The 20,360-nt window shown below is 38.5% G+C and overlaps 1 protein-coding gene across 1 annotated transcript in view; it reads right to left on the bottom strand.

Annotated features, from left to right (window-relative positions):
• TPK1 (thiamin pyrophosphokinase 1) overlaps positions 1-19,499 on the bottom strand; it is a 260,187-nt gene extending 240,688 nt beyond the window's left edge. Inside the window, exon 1 of the mRNA XM_009889432.1 lies at positions 19,412-19,499. Coding sequence (XP_009887734.1) covers positions 19,412-19,499 — 88 coding nt within the window. The remainder of the gene's footprint in view (positions 1-19,411) is intronic.
• Between the last annotated feature and the right edge of the window lie 861 nt (positions 19,500-20,360).

Raw genomic sequence — 20,360 nt, 5'->3', positions numbered from 1 at the left:
AATGGCAGAGCTCAGAAGGTTGTGATCAGTGGCACAGAGTCCGCTTGGAAGCCTGTAACTAGTGGTGTTCCCTGGCGGTCAGTACCAGGTCCAGTCCTGTTCAACATATTCATCGATGACCTGGATGAGAGGACAGAGTGTACCCTCTCCAAGTTTGCTGATGACACAAAACTGGGAGGAGTGGCTGACACACCAGGAGGCTGTGCCACCATTCAGCAAGACCTGCACAGGCTGGAGAGTTGGGCAGAGAGGAACCTAATTAAGTTCAACAAGGGCAAGTGTAGGGTCCTTCACCTAAGGAGGAATAACCCCATGCACCGCTACAGGTTAGGGGTTGACCTGGTGGAAAGCAGCTCTGCAGAGAGGGACCTGGGAGTCCTGGTGGACAACAAGATGACCATGAGCCAGCAATGTGCCCTTGTGGCCAAGAAGACCAATGGTATCTTGGGGTGCATTAAAAAGAGCATGGCCAAAAGGTCGAGGGAGGTCACCCTCCCCCTCTACTCTGCCCTGGGTGAGGCCACATCTGGAGCACTGTGTCCAGTTCTGGGCTCCCCAGTTCAAGAAAGACAAGGAACTACTGGAGAGAGTCCAGCGGAAGGCTACGAAGGTGATTAGGGGACTGGAACATCTCTCTTATGAGGAAACGCTGAGACCTGGGTCTCTTTAGCCTGGAGAAGGCAAGACTGAGAGGGGATCTTATCAATGCTTATAAATATCTAAAGGGTGGGCGTCAAGAGGATTGGGCCATACTCTTTTCAGTGGTGCCCTGCAACAGGACAAGGGGCAATGGGCACAAACTGGAATACAGGAAACTCCACCTGAACACGAGGAAAAACTTCTTTACTTTGAGGGTGACAGAGCACTGGAACAGGCTGCTGTCCAGAAAGGTTGTGTAGTCTCCTTCTCTGGAGATATTCAAAACCCATCTGGAGACAATCCTGTGCAACCTGCTCTAGGTGAACCTGCTTTGGGACGGGGGTTGGACTAGATGATCATCAGAGGTCCCTTCCAACCCCTACCACTCTGTGATTCTGCAATGTAGGCCAGATATTGCACTTATAGCGCTTTTGCTTTGTAACTCAATGGACTTCAATGCAGTTTTGCCCACCTTAACCCTGTATTAAACATGAGTTGTGTTATTTTGTTGAACCATATCTTTTCACAGGCTAAATAACTTATTCAAAATTATTTGTAAAAATCTCAAGTTCATTATTAAAGTGTAGAATTGGCATAGCCCCAAATTAATTTTAAATGACCGTTACAGCATGTTACAAATGGGTGCTCTTTCTTATGCCTCTAGAGCTACCCAACAGAGCAATACAGATGCACTCTAAGCCTCTCCAGTTCTTTAACTTCAAAATATTTGCAGCCACTTCAACAATTTGCAAAGTCTAGTCAGTCCCTCTTTCTCTGTTCCTCTGGGAATGAAACACATTTCAAGCGTGATGTTCTAGACTTTACCATCTAGTCTAACTTGACTATTGATTATTCATAGCTTATTACATCTCACAAACACCAGGCTACTATTATGGACTACTGGAAGCTAGGAGCTAATGCAAAGTGCTTTGATGCAGGTAACTTTACAAAGGTTTAAAGACAAGCGTGTGTTCAGAAATAAGCAAAAACTAAATTACCTGCTGAACAACTTATACTGACAGAAACAGAAGCCCCAAAGAGCCAGACGCTGCACTATGAACACAAGCAGTAAGAGTTTGAAGTTCAAAGGACTGCGATTTTTAAAAAGAAATTCCAACAAAATAATATTCATACTCTACAGCATGAACTACTTCAATGCTAATGCAGCTTAGACTGAACCAACAATTATTCTTGTGGTGCTAACAATACCTTATCCAGGACATTTGAGTTAATGTTAAACTTTATTTCAGTGAAAACACGAGCAGGCCCTCTCTAAAGCAGGATTTTTATGAAGGTCTGAGCCAAATTAATTCAAAGTAACTGAAGGAATATTGACATCAAGAGCCTTTACATCAAGCTCCTAGTCATAAAGCTTCCAACAATGGAAGATGATAATAAAACACTTCTAAAAATTATGTGTTGTCGCTGCTATTTCTGAGGTCAATGGAATTTTCCAGAATGAGAAACCTATGACAAATTTTTCTTTCTGCTCCAATATGATTCACTGTCAACGACACTGAAGTCAGGCTGCTGTATGTCACCAGGTATCCTTAGTGTATTAGACAAAGAATTGTTAACTTGTGAGAGAAAAGGTGTTAATAGCCACAATACTCATTCTATTTTTATGTGCTAAGTTTTTGGCTGGTATAAACAAGTAAACTGAATCAAAGTCAACAGAGCTTCATCCATTTACATAAGCAAATCTTTGGTGCAAACAGAAATAAACAAGGCAATAACCCCAACCTGTACTCCAAAGTTCTAACATGGAACTATTCAACTAGTATGGATGTTCAACAGCTGAACATCCATGCTCTATCCCATATATTAACATGTTTAGGGCAGAGCTATAAAACTAAAATAAATTCAGAAAACACTCAAATCATTCTTAGAATTTGTCATGCTCAGATAATATAATTAAGACTGTGCATAGGACCTTTGGCTCATCCCAACAAGACACAGTTCATACCAAATCCAGCAAAGTACCTGATCACTTACTTTTGGTATGTCAAGCATAAGAATAATCACTGTGAAATCAACAGACTTAACTAGTATCAATTTGGTATCAATAAGAACTATTTTCTTTATACTCAAACTCTGTGTCTCTTACTAGGTACATAAAGTGAGGACCCAGACCTCCACTAACTCTTGAAAAACCCTGGTCTTTGCCTAAGAATAAACACCCTCATGATCCCAAACTCAAACAAAACACGTGCATGTATATCACACAGACAGCATTCTAAATAACATAACACCAAAATACATTAAAGAAGCTTAGAAGTAGTGATGCTACAGAAGACAATTAAGAACAACAGAAAGGATTAGAGACCAAGCTGTGTTTGACACCTTTGACACAAGTCCATAAATCATTTTAGAACTTCTATGGTACGTGATGTGACAAGCTATTTAACCAATTACACATTATAAAAACATCTCACTACACTGTTTTCAAATGTAAATCCACATAGTCTTTTTAGTATTATAATTATGTACTGCTATAATCTAACAAACAGCCTACCTGTGCAAAAGAACAGAGATAATGAGTAGAGCCGATCAGAAAAGTTACCTATTTTCTGACTTACATTAATATAAAGTTTCATACTTGATAATATGAGTGAGTATAAGACAGTATGTAAATCATTTAGATGAGAAAACCAGCAATCCAGCATCCATGTTCTCAAACAACTGATGTCCTTTCAGGCACTGAAGACACTGAAGGATGCACACTCCATCTGCCAAGTAGCCAACAAATACTAGCATAGGCTTGACTTATTACAGAAGAGTTAAACTGTTCACTGGCCGAGTTACTCATTATTACAATCACGGTAATAAAGCAAGCAAAAGTTTTAATATTCAAATGCTGGAAACATAACTAGATTTAGGTAAATTAAAAAGAGGAAATCCACTTTCAAAAAACTGTCACCATTTGAAATAAACACTGGACCAAGATTAATGGTGAGGTGTTTGTTTCAGTATAGGGTTTTTTTAAAACAAAATTAAGAATAAAACAATAATGAAAAAAAAAAAGGTTTCTCTGCCCTAAGGCAACTGCAGAGTGAAAGAAAAAAGGAAGACCATAAACCAATGCTTTGATCCAAAGGCTATCACAGCCAGTGAGAAGACCCTGACATCAGCAACCTAGATAACATCCATCTTTTACAAGACCTTACATCTTCACCCTAGTAGTGGATTCATGCTAAACTCTAGCTATGAATATAATACCTTTGCCTTGTAGTGACTCCCAGAGAAACAATCTTTTTAAACACTTCTCACCGTGTAGCCTGAGGCAGTGAAAATCCAAGTGTTCCCTTTGTGGGATTAAGAACCTGCTCTTTTCTGTCACAGATCTTACTTATGCTAACCTCGTGCCTTCACCCCTGCTCTCTGGGTTCGTTCCCAGGACCATTTATCTTGTTGAATCACTAACAAAATGAACTATTAATCATCTTTTTTTTCTATTGTCTTATGCTTCCCTTTTTGCTTGGGGTGCTCTAAAGTATCCTCCTGAGAATTTTTTTCCAAAGTTCCTTCTTTCAACTGTCCTCTGGGAAACACCGTGGTAACAGGATATATACTATGATGCTATCAAAGGTTTCTATATAGCAAATCTTGTGACAACAGAACTCCCCTAACAGGATTTGCATTCCAGCTCAATAGAAAAAAGCACTGTAATAACTTCCCATTTTTTTTTCTTGTGCTGTAATAATCTGTTATGCTTTTCACTAGTACTTCAAAGTAATTCTCTATTGTTCTGTTACTCTGAACTCCAGCTCAGCAGGGTTTCACTTTTCAAAGCATCACAGAGGGGAATCTTAATTACTCTTTTTTTCATTTTTCAAACAAAATCTCAAATCCATTAAATAAACAAAAATTCTTTTTAGATCTCAGAATTTCCTGCTGCTGGATTTGCAGAGAATTAAAATCAACAACAACAAAAAAATGCAGCTTAGTATGTCTCAAATTTTATCTAAAGACCGGAGTTCTATCACAGCTACTACTACGGTAAGGGAACCTGAATTGTGCAAAAGGCCTGGAAGATCAGCTCTGTTCTTAGCTTTGCCAGTAACTACTTAAAAATCCACAAAAATCCATGAGACCTACTTTTCAAAATGTCCACACACCTAGGCTACCTCTTGAGAGACCTGAGTCCGAAGCAGAAAGGCACTAAAAATATACATGTCACAAATGGGTGAATTTTACCATATCTCTGGAGTTTTAAGCTTAGTTTTATGAAGAGAAATGTAAACCTCCAGGTCACCGCTGAAAATCTGGTAGAGGTCAAGCTTATACACTGAGCCATGGGCAAAGCTTCCTCTAGAAAAACTCTCTTCCCAAAATTCCTGCTAGTGTAAACTACTGCGTGTTCCAAGATCCAGATTTTACTTAGTCTCCAAGCTTAAAGCATGGTGCTAGCCAGCCCTAATCAGGGCTAGATTTTCTTGTTCCTAAAATATATTGTAGATCCTCTACTCTCAAGAATACTTGAAATAACTTCTCTCACACTCCTGTAATTGAAGGACATTAACTCACTGCATGCAGTCCAACAACAGGCACACAACTGTAAAATATTTTTTTTTAAAATCTAAACTGAGTGGCACAGAACAGCCAATTTAAGTTACTAAATACAAGCTAGAAATTATATTCCTGTTTTGATTCAAATGTGGAAAAGTGAACTTCATTGTTGACTTATCAGGAGTCTAATATTACTCAGGGGAGAAGAGAGTAGTTTAGCTGAGGCCAGCAGGGAGAGTTACTGCTAGTCTGGATGCCTGCTGGAAAGTGCAATAAAGCATACAAGTCCATGCGACATCCCAATCACCATTTTTATGAACATTTTCCTATTTATTAATAGCAGCTGCTCTAAATTCACTCAAGTTTTATGCCAGCTGCCAATTCTGGGTCTAGCACAAATCTGAGATATATTACAAGTAGTTCAGCTAGAAATGAAAATAAAAGGTGAGAAAAAAGTGAAGCATATGCCAACAAGGCAAGTTCATTGCTGACAGGTAAGAGGGCAAGTGAGTACATACCAATAATTCCAGAAGCATAGGTGAGTTCAACCACTGAAGACAATGGAGGAAAAGGTATCAATCAAAGAGAAGAAAAAATGGCACCAAAAAAGTCAGGTTATTTCCCTCCTGTTATTAAAATACAGTATCCTTTTCTCTGTTCTGAGACATTCAAACTGTTCCAACTAATCTGTTACCTGAGTATATTTATCTGAGCTTTGCATTGCTACTTGTATTTATATCTTATTTGCCTTTATACACAGCTCTTGGACCTCAACAGAAGACATTCAAAATATCAATCACCAATTATACTGCAGACAAAAGCATACGGAACATAAAATGCATGGAAGCCTGTGGTGTTCAAAGACAGATGACTCTAAAATTCATGCTACAAATTAGCACCTTTCTTTACTTGATTACTCAGAAAGAGGAGGTATTTTGTAATTTGTAGTCATCTCCAGGTGCTAACAATCCATTCATTAGCAGCATTTTCACCAAACAGTAGGCTGACCTTGACAGGAAAGTTGCCTCAGATTCAAGACACTATTTAAAATCCAATAGCCACTTTGATTGTTGTAAAATTGGTATTGATAGAGATGGAAACTTGAAAAAACTCAATTTATGGATAAGCAATCACAACAGATGTAGTGTAAGAAAATACCATTTACATGAAGACAATCTAAGACAAGTTTGGATTTGGGTATATTACACTGCTGCTGTAGAAGTCTGCTTCCTGCTGTCTCAGTATAGAGACTCCATAGAGACCCCCAAAAATACAGAGCGAAAATCTCTAGGGCAAGCAACAAGCTTTTCCTCTTTTTGGAGTTCCTCTATGTATACGATCTACAAAGTGTCATAAAATACCTATATACTATGCCTACAGAGAAGCATAATAAGGAGAGATAGCTAGACCCCAGCTTCCTTAACTGAGAGGAATGGTCCAAGGAAGGGACTATTTAGGGAAACACTCCTGAAGGACAGACCTTTTTGCAGCCCAGTCTCATAGATTTTAAACCAGAAAGGACTGATAGCATAATGTCTCCTTCCCATCTGCTTGTCCAACATTAAATACACATCCCAGAAGTCAGGATTCAGTCAGCCTATTCCAAAAGGATGTTGGTAGTTTATTCTAGTACATCAGCCAGAGACATTTTGTAGTATGAATGGCTAATATTTAAAGTAGTTCAACACGTTCTGTTTGATTTAAGGCTTTCACAGAAAGCCTTTATTTGCAGAAAAAGATCACAATCCTTTTCAGGAAGGCATGGTGGCTAATGTATCACAACCACCCAAGGACGTGGTTTTTTACCATAAAGCACAAGTGTAATAGTCCTCCTCTTCAGCCAAGCGGGACTGCATTAACCAATCTTTTAATTCTGCAATTGCATTTATCAGTAAAGCCATGGATATAAGAACAGCCAGCCAGAGGTTAAATCGAACCTAAGGAAAAAACCATATTGCAATAGTACTTCTCCTCTAGCAAATCCAAAGACGCTACTGAAGAACAAACCTGTCATTCCCAGAAATACAGCACTGATGGGAACTTCATCAGATTGCTGTAGAATGTTGCCATTTTACTCTGATTCTTGAAATAATTATGTTATTTTTCAGACCATACCTTCTTGCTCTTTATAGCTGTTGCTGTCAACATTTCAAGAACGGAAAGTACAATGCACAGCCATTTAGCAGGCTACCATCAAGCGAGGACATGCAGACAATTCTGGATCATTTGAGTACTACAGCTTGTAAATGCAATATTTTCAGAAACAAGAAACAATTTTCAGATCCTGAATCTGAGAAAATTTTACACAGGTGATTTCTTGGCACTGCAATAATTCTTTCCTTTTCCTGGTACTTCCCTAGGGAGACATCAAAAAAAAACCCCAGAAGCTCTTGCGATCACTAGACATGGCTGAAATTCTTGCCATAAGTCATTGAATTTCTGATTAAAGAGATTTTAAAGAGAAGAATCAAAATCCCAGTATCTTTCTTTTACTCTCTGAAAACCTGTTCTGTTTTCAGCCACTAAAACCTGGGCCTCCATACTTTTCAAACTTAAAATAGAGACAGCTTCAGATCTTCAACTCGCAGCCATTTCTGTTAAAGATATATTTATCTTTGAAACCATTTGCAAAGTATCACTAGAGACTAATGTAAGCTGGAATTTTTTCCCCCTAACAATTTCTTTGGTAAACAGGATTCAAACCAGTAGCTAGAAATATCACTGAAGTACAATAACTTTGGATGTGTGACAGGGTTAAGGTAAGGCCCTACTGGATCCAGTCTTACAAGAACCTCCCAGACACAAAAGCAAGCAGCTCTGAGAAAAGAAGGGCCCTGTCTCTTCCACATATTTTCCACAATTAGGATAAGGACTGTGAGGGAAGCTGTACAACTTCCACTGGTAAAAACGACTGCAGTACCATCTACAGTCAGAGCCTTTTTGATGGATTTGACTGTTCCCAGCCTTGTGATTACTCAGTGTATTCCCAACCCCCTGTATCAACCTTGCCTTCCAATATTCAGTCTCTTTGTATCAGCTTCACTTATCATGAGAACTTTTTCCCATACCTATTCCCCTTTACTGTCTATTCTCTTCAATTTATCTTGCCATTTTGTTTGTCCCCTCCCTCCCCACTATACCCAACCAAATAAATCCTTCAGTGTTTTCTCCCATATTATTCTTCATTGTGCTTTTGCAAAGTATTCCTTCTCCAGCATTTCATCCATCCCACCTTTAGGACAGCACTACTACTGTATGACTGTACCCAACACAAAAAGAATGTGTTCTAGATTGGTTTACTACATAAATGAATATAATAGACTAAAATCACAGTCGTCATTAGCTTATAATACCTCACTGTTGTCACTTAGCCAGCTTGTATGGTAAAAGTGGTAAAAGCTGTCCCCTGGAAGTAAAGAAATTGGATTTCAGTGTCCTTCACAAAGCACAGGGAAGGAAGTTCATGCAAACCTGTACAGATTGAAATCGTTCTTTTCAAAGTATGTCAGTAAAAATAGATTTCATGCAAGTCTGTAATAAGACAAAGGCTAATTAGCTGCAACCACTTTTTCTTGAGGTCAAGAAGAGTTACACCTGGGATATTTTAGCCTAGAATAGCCACACTTATCAATGTGATTTACTTTTTTTTTTTTTTTTTTTAAACTCAAGACATATCACATCACACCTCCATTTTTACTTGACACGAAAGTGACAGGGCTAATGAAACAAGTTACTTTGGTAGGACACAACCTACTTGAAAATAACATGTCTCAGCATTCTGTACTTGGTATAACACCCAAGATTGCTGTTACTTAGAGAAGTCAGTCAATATTTTATCTTTTATTTTCCTCTGCATTTTTCTCTCCCTTTCCCCCCCAATTTCTATAGCTGGCAATATTCTGTGGATCAAGAGCCCCGTTCTTTCCTTCTCACCACTCCTTTATGAGATCTCAAGCATATACAGCTAGTCATCAAGCACTGTTTCTAAGTTCTTTCAGAACTTCTTTCTGTTCACATAGCAAAACCCCCAGGTTCTCCTAGTTCTGCAACAGTCTGTCCACTGAGACTCCTTTGGAAGCAGGATCCAGGAGGCACAAGATTGCTGACACTTGCAGTAGCCAAATAGGATTGTCAGACATTGACAAAACCTTGTCCTGGATTCACTGAGGCTTACTGAAGCTAAGATGGTTTGAAGAAAAACATTTCAGGTTCACTATGTCACCACCTTCTTCTGTCACTTTACTTAGAAAATATCCACCTATTTCTGGAAGTAACCTACCAGCAGAAGTCTTATTAGCTTAAATAGGCCCTCAGCTTCTAACTTTCACAGATTCTTTGAAAAGCTATCCACTGCACCAGTAATTACTTTCAGCACAGTTATGCTCAGAGAACAGGAACCCATTGAGGTAGTCTCAAGCAAGACAGTCTGTGGTCTACTCAATTTTATTCAGCTTCTTATCCCAACCCTTCACTGAAGCACTGCAGTTAAGAGCCCAGGAGTGTTACAGTAAGAAGCACTCCATGCCCCAAGAGTCACCCTGCGCAGATTTGATTGCAAGAGGAAGACTTAAAATTCCAAAAGACAGACAAAAAAAGTCTGATTAACAGAATACAGCATAAAAGCAACACATGCAAGGTATGACAAGACACTAAATACTGCCAATTCAGTAACTGTGCACACCTGGTTTGCTGTCTCTTTTTTGACCTCAACACTCAAAACACAGGGAAGGTGGGACAAAGAAATAAGATGAAAATACTTACCCTTCTTCGTTATTTAACACCGAGCATGTCTTTCGGTGTATGTTTTTAAATCAAAAATCATGCATTTCATATCTAAAAAATACACTTCCATTTTTTTTTACTGCAAGTGAAGCAGAGCCCTTTTGGGGTACAATACTCTTTCAGATGCTTGGAATCATCCTGTGCAAGTCTCTCCTTTTTTCACTCCTCTGCCTACATAGGCACCTAGTTTAGGTTTACTGGAATTAAGTGATGTGAATACATCCTTCCCGCTTCATCCCTTGCTGCAATTCCTTTTAACTGTACAGCTACCCCCTGCCAGCCCTTATGCCTATGGTGAAATCAAAGAGCTCTCTCTGCCCCAGTCAGTTACGAGGAATCTCTCTGCAAGGTTCCCAGCCTGCTAACAAGTTAGAGACAGTTCCTGTGGTTTGTCAGAAAGCTTCTGAAGAACTACATTTCTGCACCAGAGGAATTAATAGCTCCAAGCTTGTAAAGATTTATACATTTCCACAAAATGTCAGTAAATCTGCAGCTATCATACCAGAGATGATGATTAGCGCTGTGCATATTAAACAAAGGGGTAGTGAAATCTGATTTGCATATTTCTGACACGCACGCAAATTCCCACCGCTTTCACAACATAATATCGACATGGTTCATTTTATTTTGATTAAAATTAACACATTTCACTGATGACCTTTAAAGCAATGCTTGCTTCTAGACTCTTAAATGCACCATTGATCTACTACACTTTGTCAGCAAAACAATGATCATTCCTAAGATGCCTCTGAAAAGCTACAGTCTCACACAGATCAGTCCATAAAGTTCCCACTGATGTAAGCAATGCAGAGATGCAGAATTTGCATAATCAGCTCATTCGCTGCATTCAGCAACAAGGGACATATTCTGCCAATTCACACCCTCACCAGAAGGTTGCTCTACTTAAGAGGAAATCGCCACATTGCAATTCAACAGACATGAAGTACATTAGCTGGGTAGCAGCTAAGTAAACAAGCAAATGAAGATGTATGTAAGTTATTATTACCTTTGCTCCACAAACAATGGAAATGATCTTTGCTGAAAGGCTGGTTCAGAATCAGAAGGCAAAACTTCAGGTTTCCTGTAAGACAAATGTTGATTCTTATTAGCAAGAATATTGATTTCTCCCCTCTCCCCCCCCTTATGTTCTTTATCTTGGTTTTGTCATATTAATTTTAGTCCAACCACCTCAGAGAACTCCACTAATTTCTTTGCTTCTCCAGTTTCATCAGTTTCGGATAGAGAAGCTGCCTGAACTTCCTTAGACACCTCTTACTTGGTAGGATTTTGCTAAACATTTAATTTATAAGTGACTTTTACCCACTGAAGGCCATCCTCAACAAGACCCCACATCTATACAGCTCTCTCGCTTAATCTGCCACTTGCTGCTGCCACCTGGATGCGGCATTTACTGATACTAGCTTCATCCTGGCCTCTCTTAACAGGGAAGGCTGTAGCTGACTCTGTATGAAGCCATCTCTAATCTACGTCCCATATTCCACTCTCTCTGGTGGATGCAGAACCCTTGCTACCATCAGTGGCTGCTGTGCCTACACTTTCATACTATGTAGAAGCTCTAATTGTGGTAGATGTTTTACAAATACAGAATGAAAGCCCATGCTCAAGAAGCTTAAAATCAAAGCTAGTAAAAGCAAAAGTGAACTTTAGCCTCTGTTATCTAGGTGATATTGCAGACTAAAAATCTCAGTGGATTTACCAGCGACTTGAACTGATCCAACAGTCTCAACGGGCCCCTAAAGCTTCCTGCCCTAGCAATATGTCCATTGTGAAGGTCAATAATAAACCTACAAATATAAAAGCCTTAAAATAAAAGGATTGGCACATGTTGGTTTCAAAGAATAAATACATAAATCTTATGATGGTTGCTTGTGCTGGGATTTGGATTATTCCACTTCCTAATTATCTTGCCAACCATATAGGAATGCAAGTTTCCCCTGGAGCTCGATATCCTTAGGCAATCAGGTTAATGAAGTATTATTTGGTCACGTGAAGCCACTGTAATTGAAAAAAGAAACCCTCTATCACTAGGAAGTCTTTGGGGCTTTTGAGCAGATCCAGTATAGCAGGAGGCAGAAGGCTACAGGTGAAGCTCTGGCTTAAGCCATATGGTGTTACCAGGGAAAATACAGGTGGTGAAACTCCTGCTGAAGGTGCAGAAACATCTTTGTGTGGGAGTGGGAAGGGAACCACCTTTAAAATCACGAATGGCTGCACTATTCTGCATCTTGCCTTTTGAGTGATTTGAGGTTTCTCCACTAAACCTGTCCTACACCTCAGGTGTCTTATCTGTAAAGCAGAGGTTACAGTATTGTCCTGCTTTGTAAGTATTAAGAGAAACACTACTGAAGATCTAGATAATTTTTACTCCAGTAAAAAGTCTACATATTTACCGCAGCTACCTTCTGCATTGTGCTTTCAAATACCTTCCCTCATGTCTTCCACATGCATCGTTGCTGACATGGTCCACACTTCTTTTTAATTCATGTACATATAGGGGAATAAATTTACTTAGAAAAATAAATTTACTTCAAACCACTACAATTAATGCATAATAAAATGGAGGGGTCAGAGGACCAAGTAAACAAAGGAGAGTGAGAAAAACCTTTGCCTATGCTTAGTCTGAACAGTTTTGCCTTGTCCTTGAACTTTAAAGGCAGAAAACAATACATTCAAACTAAGTGCCAATTTCCAGCTGCCTCACAAAATGGGACCTCAGCAGCACATATCCTAACGATGGTTAAGTGAGAAAGGCTGCCAACTCCTTATATTAAACATAATCATCTAGTGGTGCCCTCCACTGAAGAGAGCCAGCAAACATCACAGGTTCTTTTACTGATATGATAATACAAATAGACACAGGTGCTGTAAACCTAGTCCTGCTGGTGGTGAATCTCAAAAGGGATTTCTGCATCTGTTTTAAACCCTTAAGCCATATCAGCATATAGAAACACAGTAGATTTTTAGCTTTTTTTTTTTTTTTTTGCACATCAGGAGGACTCTTGTTATATATAAAGATATGTTTTTGAAGCCAAGGCCTGCCTGTAGGTGTCCACATCAAGACTTAAGAGGCTGATTTTCAGGTATGACACTTCCAAGAGCTTCCAGTGAGGCCTTTAAGATCTGCTGGCTCTTACTTTTCATTTGTTGCAAAGAAGCAAAGAGGTAGGTGCTCCCAGCACACACAAGTAGGAGGATTTGTTTTATGTGTTTTGGGTTGTGGAGTTTTTTTTAACCACAGTTATGGGTTGAAAAATGGAGGAATGGAAATTATTGTTTCTCCTGCTTTTAGAACAGTGAACGTTCCAGTCATTTCAAACCACTGCAATTAATGCATAATAAAATGCTATGATTAATGCTACCAAAATGAGCCTAAATGTCAATATTTTAATAGCACTCGCTGAGTTAATATAAAGCTGCATAAAGGGCTCAGTCCTCGGTAAATGTAAAACAGAAATAAAATTGGGCTGCAATAATTTACAACTATTGCCCTAAAAACTATTAATAAATTGGGACTTCTGATGGCAAAGACCACGTCAATGGACAGAATACGCAACATCCATCACTCTGAGAAAAATTGATGAGAGCTCACTGGGCCACTGCTCCAAGCACTCTACTGGCTATTTGTTTGAAAACAAATCTACTTCAAGGCCATTTATCTTTAAAAGCCCTTAACAAATTAGGAAGCATCTATCTCCTGGACCGTCTGCCCATCCATTTTTCACAAAGATAATTAGCACCCTGACCCAACCATTAACAAAATTGTGCTCTGTTTGGACTAATGGGAAAGAAAGTTCTGTAAGCAAGAATTCAGCAGCAAAAATATGAATATCTCCATTGAAGAAGCTTGGGTTGGCCTTTTGTTACAGGCAGAACAAGTTGGTCTCTTGCATAGTTTCTTCCCTTTTTAGTATAATTTTCTCTTTCATTACATACTTTTCTTGCCGCTTTTGCAGACTGAGCAAATTCAGCCATCTGCAGTACAAGCAGAAAAAGATAAATTCCTCCATACAAAACCTCTAGCTTATTCTTGAGGTTTACATCAACCCGGAGAATGAATGGAGCCAAGTCCCACAATGTAAGTCCTCTTGTAGGGGAATTAGCCACACAGTAAGGCCTAATATCTACAGGACAGGAGGACAGAAGGATGACTAGATGAAATTTTTACTTGCATTTAGGGAACCAAATTTGTTCATCTCCAGTCTCACCCCCTTGTTTTCCTATTTGCTGCTTATAAACCTTGCAGTCTTACAGGTGTAACTTACAGATGTGTGTATCAACAGGTGCACAACTACACCATCAGCCAGTTATATACAAAAATTTAATTAAAAAAACATCGTTTAGTGGACCTGGAAAATTCCTAGTCTTTGGATAAAACTGGATTATTTTAATCCTGATGGAATGGACAGACAACCATTTCCTTACTTTCCTAGGTTGCAAATCAATCGACAATTGCTACAAGTCCCACTGGGACCATCACTGAATAACCTCAACCTTTCTGAAAAGTTTTTCCTTCCTCTGCTTTCCAACTTTTATTTAGCTGAACTTGTTTGATGAAGCTTTTCTCATGGTTGCCTAGAAAGGACTTTAATCAAAGGTGTTGTGAACGTCTCTGTCAGGCTATGCAATGCCTTTTTACTCCATTTTAACTCACTCAGAAGAATTCCAATATATTTTAGAGCACACATTTGCTATTCTAAAAGCCTTCTTGGCTTCTTCCTGTCATATTATACTCATCTAGCTGTTCTATAAATATTTATAATATCATTATGCTTTTTTTTTTTATTGATTTCCCCTTGTCACATGTCAGTCTCCAGGCTGTATGTCTGTCACAAAGCATATGCAAAAGGCATATATATTTTTAAAGACAACCTTTTCTCCGTTAGCCAATAAAATAATATATGCCCCTCCTTTGGTTCCTTTCCTCTAGTGTTAAAATATTATCACTAGAAGTTATTCTGTAGACTGTGAGGTTCCTGGCTATTGAATTTTCCAAGGGGGCAAAAAGCTGTCATTGCTTCAAACAAGAGGGCCTTTTGGAAAGATCACTGCTATTCCCAGCCTTTGTGAAATGATGTAAGCAGTAACACGCAATGGGGGGATACACTGTGCTAAGATATGGGCATGCTTCGAGGTCCTAACAAAGTATGACTCCAAAGTCAGAGCTTCAACCACAGAAAGGAGCTTCCACTTAGCGATTCATGTTTTGGTTTGTTGTTTAGTATTTGTATTTTACTACTTGCCTGAAGAGGAGCCATTCCTTTCCTTTCCAAAGGTCTATCAAGCATCTTCCACAAAGAGACAGGTTTAGTACAGAGGAAGAAGGAAGAAAGAGGCAGGTAGTATGGGGGCAGAGGGATTTTACCCTTAATAAAGTATTTCATTATTTAATCTAGAAAGTTGAAAGTTGGAAGATGGTTATAAATTTTGAGAAAATTTCTGTACTTGTAGAAATACAACTAGATGTCCAAGATGCTAACCAAGATCCCTTGAAAGGATAATGCAGAGGTTTGGGTTACACATATTCCTGATCACATAGGTGGGAGTCCAATATATATTGAGCTTTTGAGAGAGAAAAACTCTGAATCATCCCACTGAAAATTTCCTCCTGCTCATGCTGCTGCTTTCACATCAGTCTGCTTTCCAGGATTTTTAAAAAAAAAAAGAAACTAAAAAATCTGCCCTACCGATTCATTTTTTAAATGAACAGTCACTGCCTACTTAAATGTCAGAGTATGTGGGAAGGGACAAGGCATTTTTTCACAATTCTGAAACAGTGACACTGATAAAAGACAGCGGAGCAACAGGCTGAGGCTACTCTTCACATGGCAGTTGAAGTTTCTTCTGCTGCAGAAGAATTAGCATTGAAATTGTGATTCTAAGAATGCCACAGAAGTTATATTTAGTGGGAGCCTATAAACCCTGAAGAAAGCAGTTCATGAAACCAGCAAACGCAACAAAATACTTTTAATGCAGAACTACAATGAACATAGATAAGGCTATTCCTACAGATCACCAAAGCAAAATTACTGAAGCAACTTGCTATGTGGTCAGTTTGGGGTTTGGTTTTGGTGTTGGTTTTGTGTTTGTTTGTGTTTTTTTTTTTAATGAATACATTAAACTCTCCTATTTACAATCTACCAAAAAATCAGAAAATATCAGATTTTACTTTAAAAATTTTCTGTTCGCTTTGAGGACAGAAAAACTTGGCTTCTGTGTAGTGCTAAGCATTACCAAGTCAAACAAAAGCTGGAATGGGAACTTCTGCTATTGGTGAAGCAGATGTCACTAACACGGGATCATTAACAAATGAGCTTATAAAGCTATGAATTATGATATCAAGAAAAATAAATAATTCATTGTAATGAATTGGAGTAGACAATTTTAACAAACACTTAAGGAAAAAAGGTTTTAATACAGCTATTTCTTAAATTGGGAACACAGCTATTTAAAGACTACTACCCTGTTAAAGTAGCTCACATTCTTGCTTAAATAAAGGCTCATATAGAAAACCGCCATTGATTACACCTGAAGTATTCTCGTTTTACATCAGTGAAACAGAAAGGCCCCTAAAATAGTATCTTTTGCTGCCTCCAATGGCAGAAAATTATCGTAGCATTGAATACACAGAAAAGTATTCTAACTGCTTGCTAAAACCTCAAAAAGCTTCTTGGTAAAACTTTCATTTTGTTGTATTAGTTGTAGCACCACAATTAGCTTTTTCTTTGACATTCATCAGCATTTTAGTGCAGTCCTAATGGGCTCTTTGTTCCACCTTACACCTGAAAAAAAAATATCCAAAACAATGAATCAGAGTTTCCACTAAACAAGTGACAATGTATTGCCTTTTCTTTTTTTTAAACTTTGTCTTTATGAAAAGCAAATAGACACCCAGCACATACTCAGATACTACCTAAACAGAGAGAACATGGGATTTTAAAACTAAAATAAATGAGTTTGGGGGATCAGCACCAAATCTGCATCATTTTCTGCCAGGTTAAAACTTGTACCCAAGTTTTAAGTCCAAAACCAACGTTCTTGGAAGAACTACTTGCCAGCTTATTGAAATGGACCATTTCATTCAGGGCTTATTTTAAGAGCTACCATCCACTTCCCAAAAATACTCAACTGGAACAGCCTCCACATCATAACTGAAGTAAGTTAATGTTTAATTAGACAAAAACTAAGGAGAATGAGTCCAGACTATGGAGCATGCCCTGTTTCCTGAAAGGGTTTCTTGATTGTATTTCTTTCTTTGTTCTTCGTTTTTTAGACATTGAAACACCACAACCTGTAATTTCCTACCCCACATGCAGGTGCAGTTCCTAATAGGCAATTTACTTACTGATTTAGCAGTTATTCTTGAAAGCTGACTTCTGCCTCACAAGACAAGATTCTGGTTTTATCAATGAAGATCTTTGGCAACTCCCTGACTATGAGCGCTACCTATGTCTACATTAGCAAGTAGCATGGCACAATCAAAACAGTTCTATAGGGCAAAAACATTGATGCTGAAGGTATGTTACTCACACTATACTTGTTTTGGGAATAAAGGGAGGGAGAAAGGCTACTTCAAGTTAGGTCTAGTCTGGTCCTGTAGACTAAATACACATTAGCAGTAGAAGAGCATCATGTGCACTCATGCAACACATTTGTAGCCTCATCCAAAAGGAATTTAGCTTACACATTCCAAAACCACTCTTCAATGTAGAGCAAAGCACAGTAAATAGGCAGGATCCAGAGACTTGCTTCAAAAGCATGGTTATGATCAAAAATAAAATGCTAACATAAATATACTAATAGTCACGTCTTTTGGCTTACCACATTTTTTTTTAAACATTGTCTTCATCAAACTAAGATGAATAATGCCACAAGATTAGCTTAATTTAAATGAGCAGCAGATTTTTGTAATCTTATACTCATAAAAATTTGGCTCTAACTTTTGATTGTTATACTTGAGGCAACCGACACTTGTACCTGTTGTGTAGCGAAAGTTGGGGCGAGGGTTAACCCAAAACTTGAGTTTACCTGCACTATAAATTCCTGGAAAAGCACTTAACATTGAATCCTAAGATACTACTTTTTAAGGTTACCTTTCAGAACAAAACCTCACTTGGTACTGAACAAAGAGTGCACCTTCTACAAAAATGCTCCTCATTCTGCTGTTCTCTTTCTTGAACTAAGTTTTCCCCCAGCAGCACTTCCCTTCACCAGGAAACCCAGTGTCATACCAGGGAATCTAAAAAAACATCATTTCAAACTTATGCAGCCCAAATCAACGTTCTGAAATGTAAATGCTTCACGTTTAAAAAGTTTCATAACTCCTGCAGAACTGCTACTTTGAAAATGGAAAAAATTCTTTCAAGTCAGTCAGTAAAATCCACTCCCTATGTCTGTGCTCTGGCTAACAAGGTAGTTGTCAGCTTTAATTCAGAGAAACAGTTAAGCTTGGACTATTGTATTAATTATAGCCACTACTTACAAAACATTGTGTAGTTGCATTTTACCACACTGAATCCCAAGCCTCCAAACAAGCCATTTAATTTTCCTCGTAAGAGTGACAACTCCAATAATAAACCAGCACAAATTATGCAAGAGGATCGCAGACCTTACATGTTCTCAAACTTATTGAATGAATAAATCAAATATGCATACCCAGCTGCTTTTCGTGAAAATACAGTGTTATCCCTGTCAATGCATTTTAGTGTTAATTTTTTCATGTAAATTCTATTGATTTTTAAATATTTTACAGCTCTTAATTCTCCAGGCAAATTCCAGCAAGAGGACTAGGAAGGAAAGGAGATTTGTGCAAACAGTCTTACTGAAAAGCTACGATGTGGTACTCTCTGGAGAGCCCTCTACAAGAATTTATGTGGATGAATTCAAAACAACCAATTTTTCACAATAAGTCACAAACACAGCCATGCACATGGGATAACACACCTACGTTATTGACCCCTGCTACTCCTTGCAATGAAAACTTGTCAGTTAATTCTGGTGCTCCATTGGAGATTGTGAGGACTGCATTTTTCATCTCAGTATGCAATGGTACACTTCTTTTCATACAAATTCCTATAGTCCCTAGCTGCATTTCTGAGTGCTTAGGACTTCTGCTCTTAATGTTTCCAACACCTGAGTCTGGTCAAGCAGAATAAGATCACACTGTTCCCTGTAGTGAATCTTCAGTTTTAGATAACTTGTCCAGCATCACAAAGAAACTTCAAGGCAGGATTCAACTCCCCAGGGCAACATTCAACTGAACTGAATCATGAGAACTGTCTATTGAAATATAAATCATAACAATCACACTTCTTACTATTTATATGCATGGAAATAATGGTTGTGTCCCATTACCAACTCTCATTTGAAAATAAATACTCTGATGAGTAACCAGTCACTTCAGGGAGGCAGCAACATGCATAAACCCTAACAGGCTCTTGGAGAGACACATTGACATACGCACCATTTGCTACTGCAAGGCCTTTGGCTTGGTTTACCTCAAACACTTGCTGCTTGTCTCCAGAAGTGTTGCTGAACCGTCCTCCCATCATCCTGCACTTTTTGCAAATAGGACTTTCCTTTCAACCCGAGCACAACAAAGTTCAGAATGAGCTGGAAGCAACAGGGGCTTTTTTAGCTGAGATTGTTATCACCTTACCTATACTCTTCCAGTTTTCAGGACTACTGGTTGGACTCAAATTGCCTAGCAATCCGAAAAAGAAAGAGATATAGGCACAGACAAGTAAGGGTCTAGGAGATTAGTCAGATATATTTCATCCTGTGGCCTAGAAAAAATAGCCAGCTGAGGCTGAAGAGATGAATAGGGAGTAAAATAGCAGGAGGAGGGACAATTTTCCGCAGAATGGGAAGTCTAGTCCCCAAGGTTGCAGAATCTGACATGACCTTTCATATTTCAGATAAACTTTAAAAGTGCATGAATCTCGCTGCAACTACCTTCTAAAAAAACCAAACAAACCTGAATGTTTTACTTTGTTATTCACAGGCAAGTCATCTCCCGAGGCAGTACCCATTTTACACCTTTTAAGTTTGATATGAATTGGAAGCTCTTAAAAGACAAGAATTAGACATACAGGCTTGCTATAAAAATATTGATAGTGTCATGGTAAATTTGACTCTCCTGTTTAAAATTTCTAGGCACAAAGCACTAGGATTGGAGCTTAAATCTACATCAAAGCAAAAATGAAAGCAGATGCAGAGAGAATCTATGAAATTTCCATTTTATCTTCAGGCTGAAAAAAAACAGAAATTACTATAAAACATTAGTTTCTAGTTTTAACCTTTTCTCCTCAAAAATATATTAAAATATTTTCACTTTAGAGAAACTTTAGGAAACACCGACTGACCTCTTCAGTGCCCCCAAAACTACTATTACTATTCAAGTTCTAATCTTA

Source organism: Charadrius vociferus, unplaced genomic scaffold, assembly GCF_000708025.1.
Source record: "Charadrius vociferus isolate BGI_N301 unplaced genomic scaffold, ASM70802v2 scaffold97, whole genome shotgun sequence".
In the NCBI taxonomy this organism is placed as follows: Eukaryota; Metazoa; Chordata; class Aves; order Charadriiformes; family Charadriidae; genus Charadrius; species Charadrius vociferus.
The sequence above is the reverse complement of the archived record's forward strand: the minus strand, read 5'-3'. Positions and strand labels throughout refer to the sequence as shown.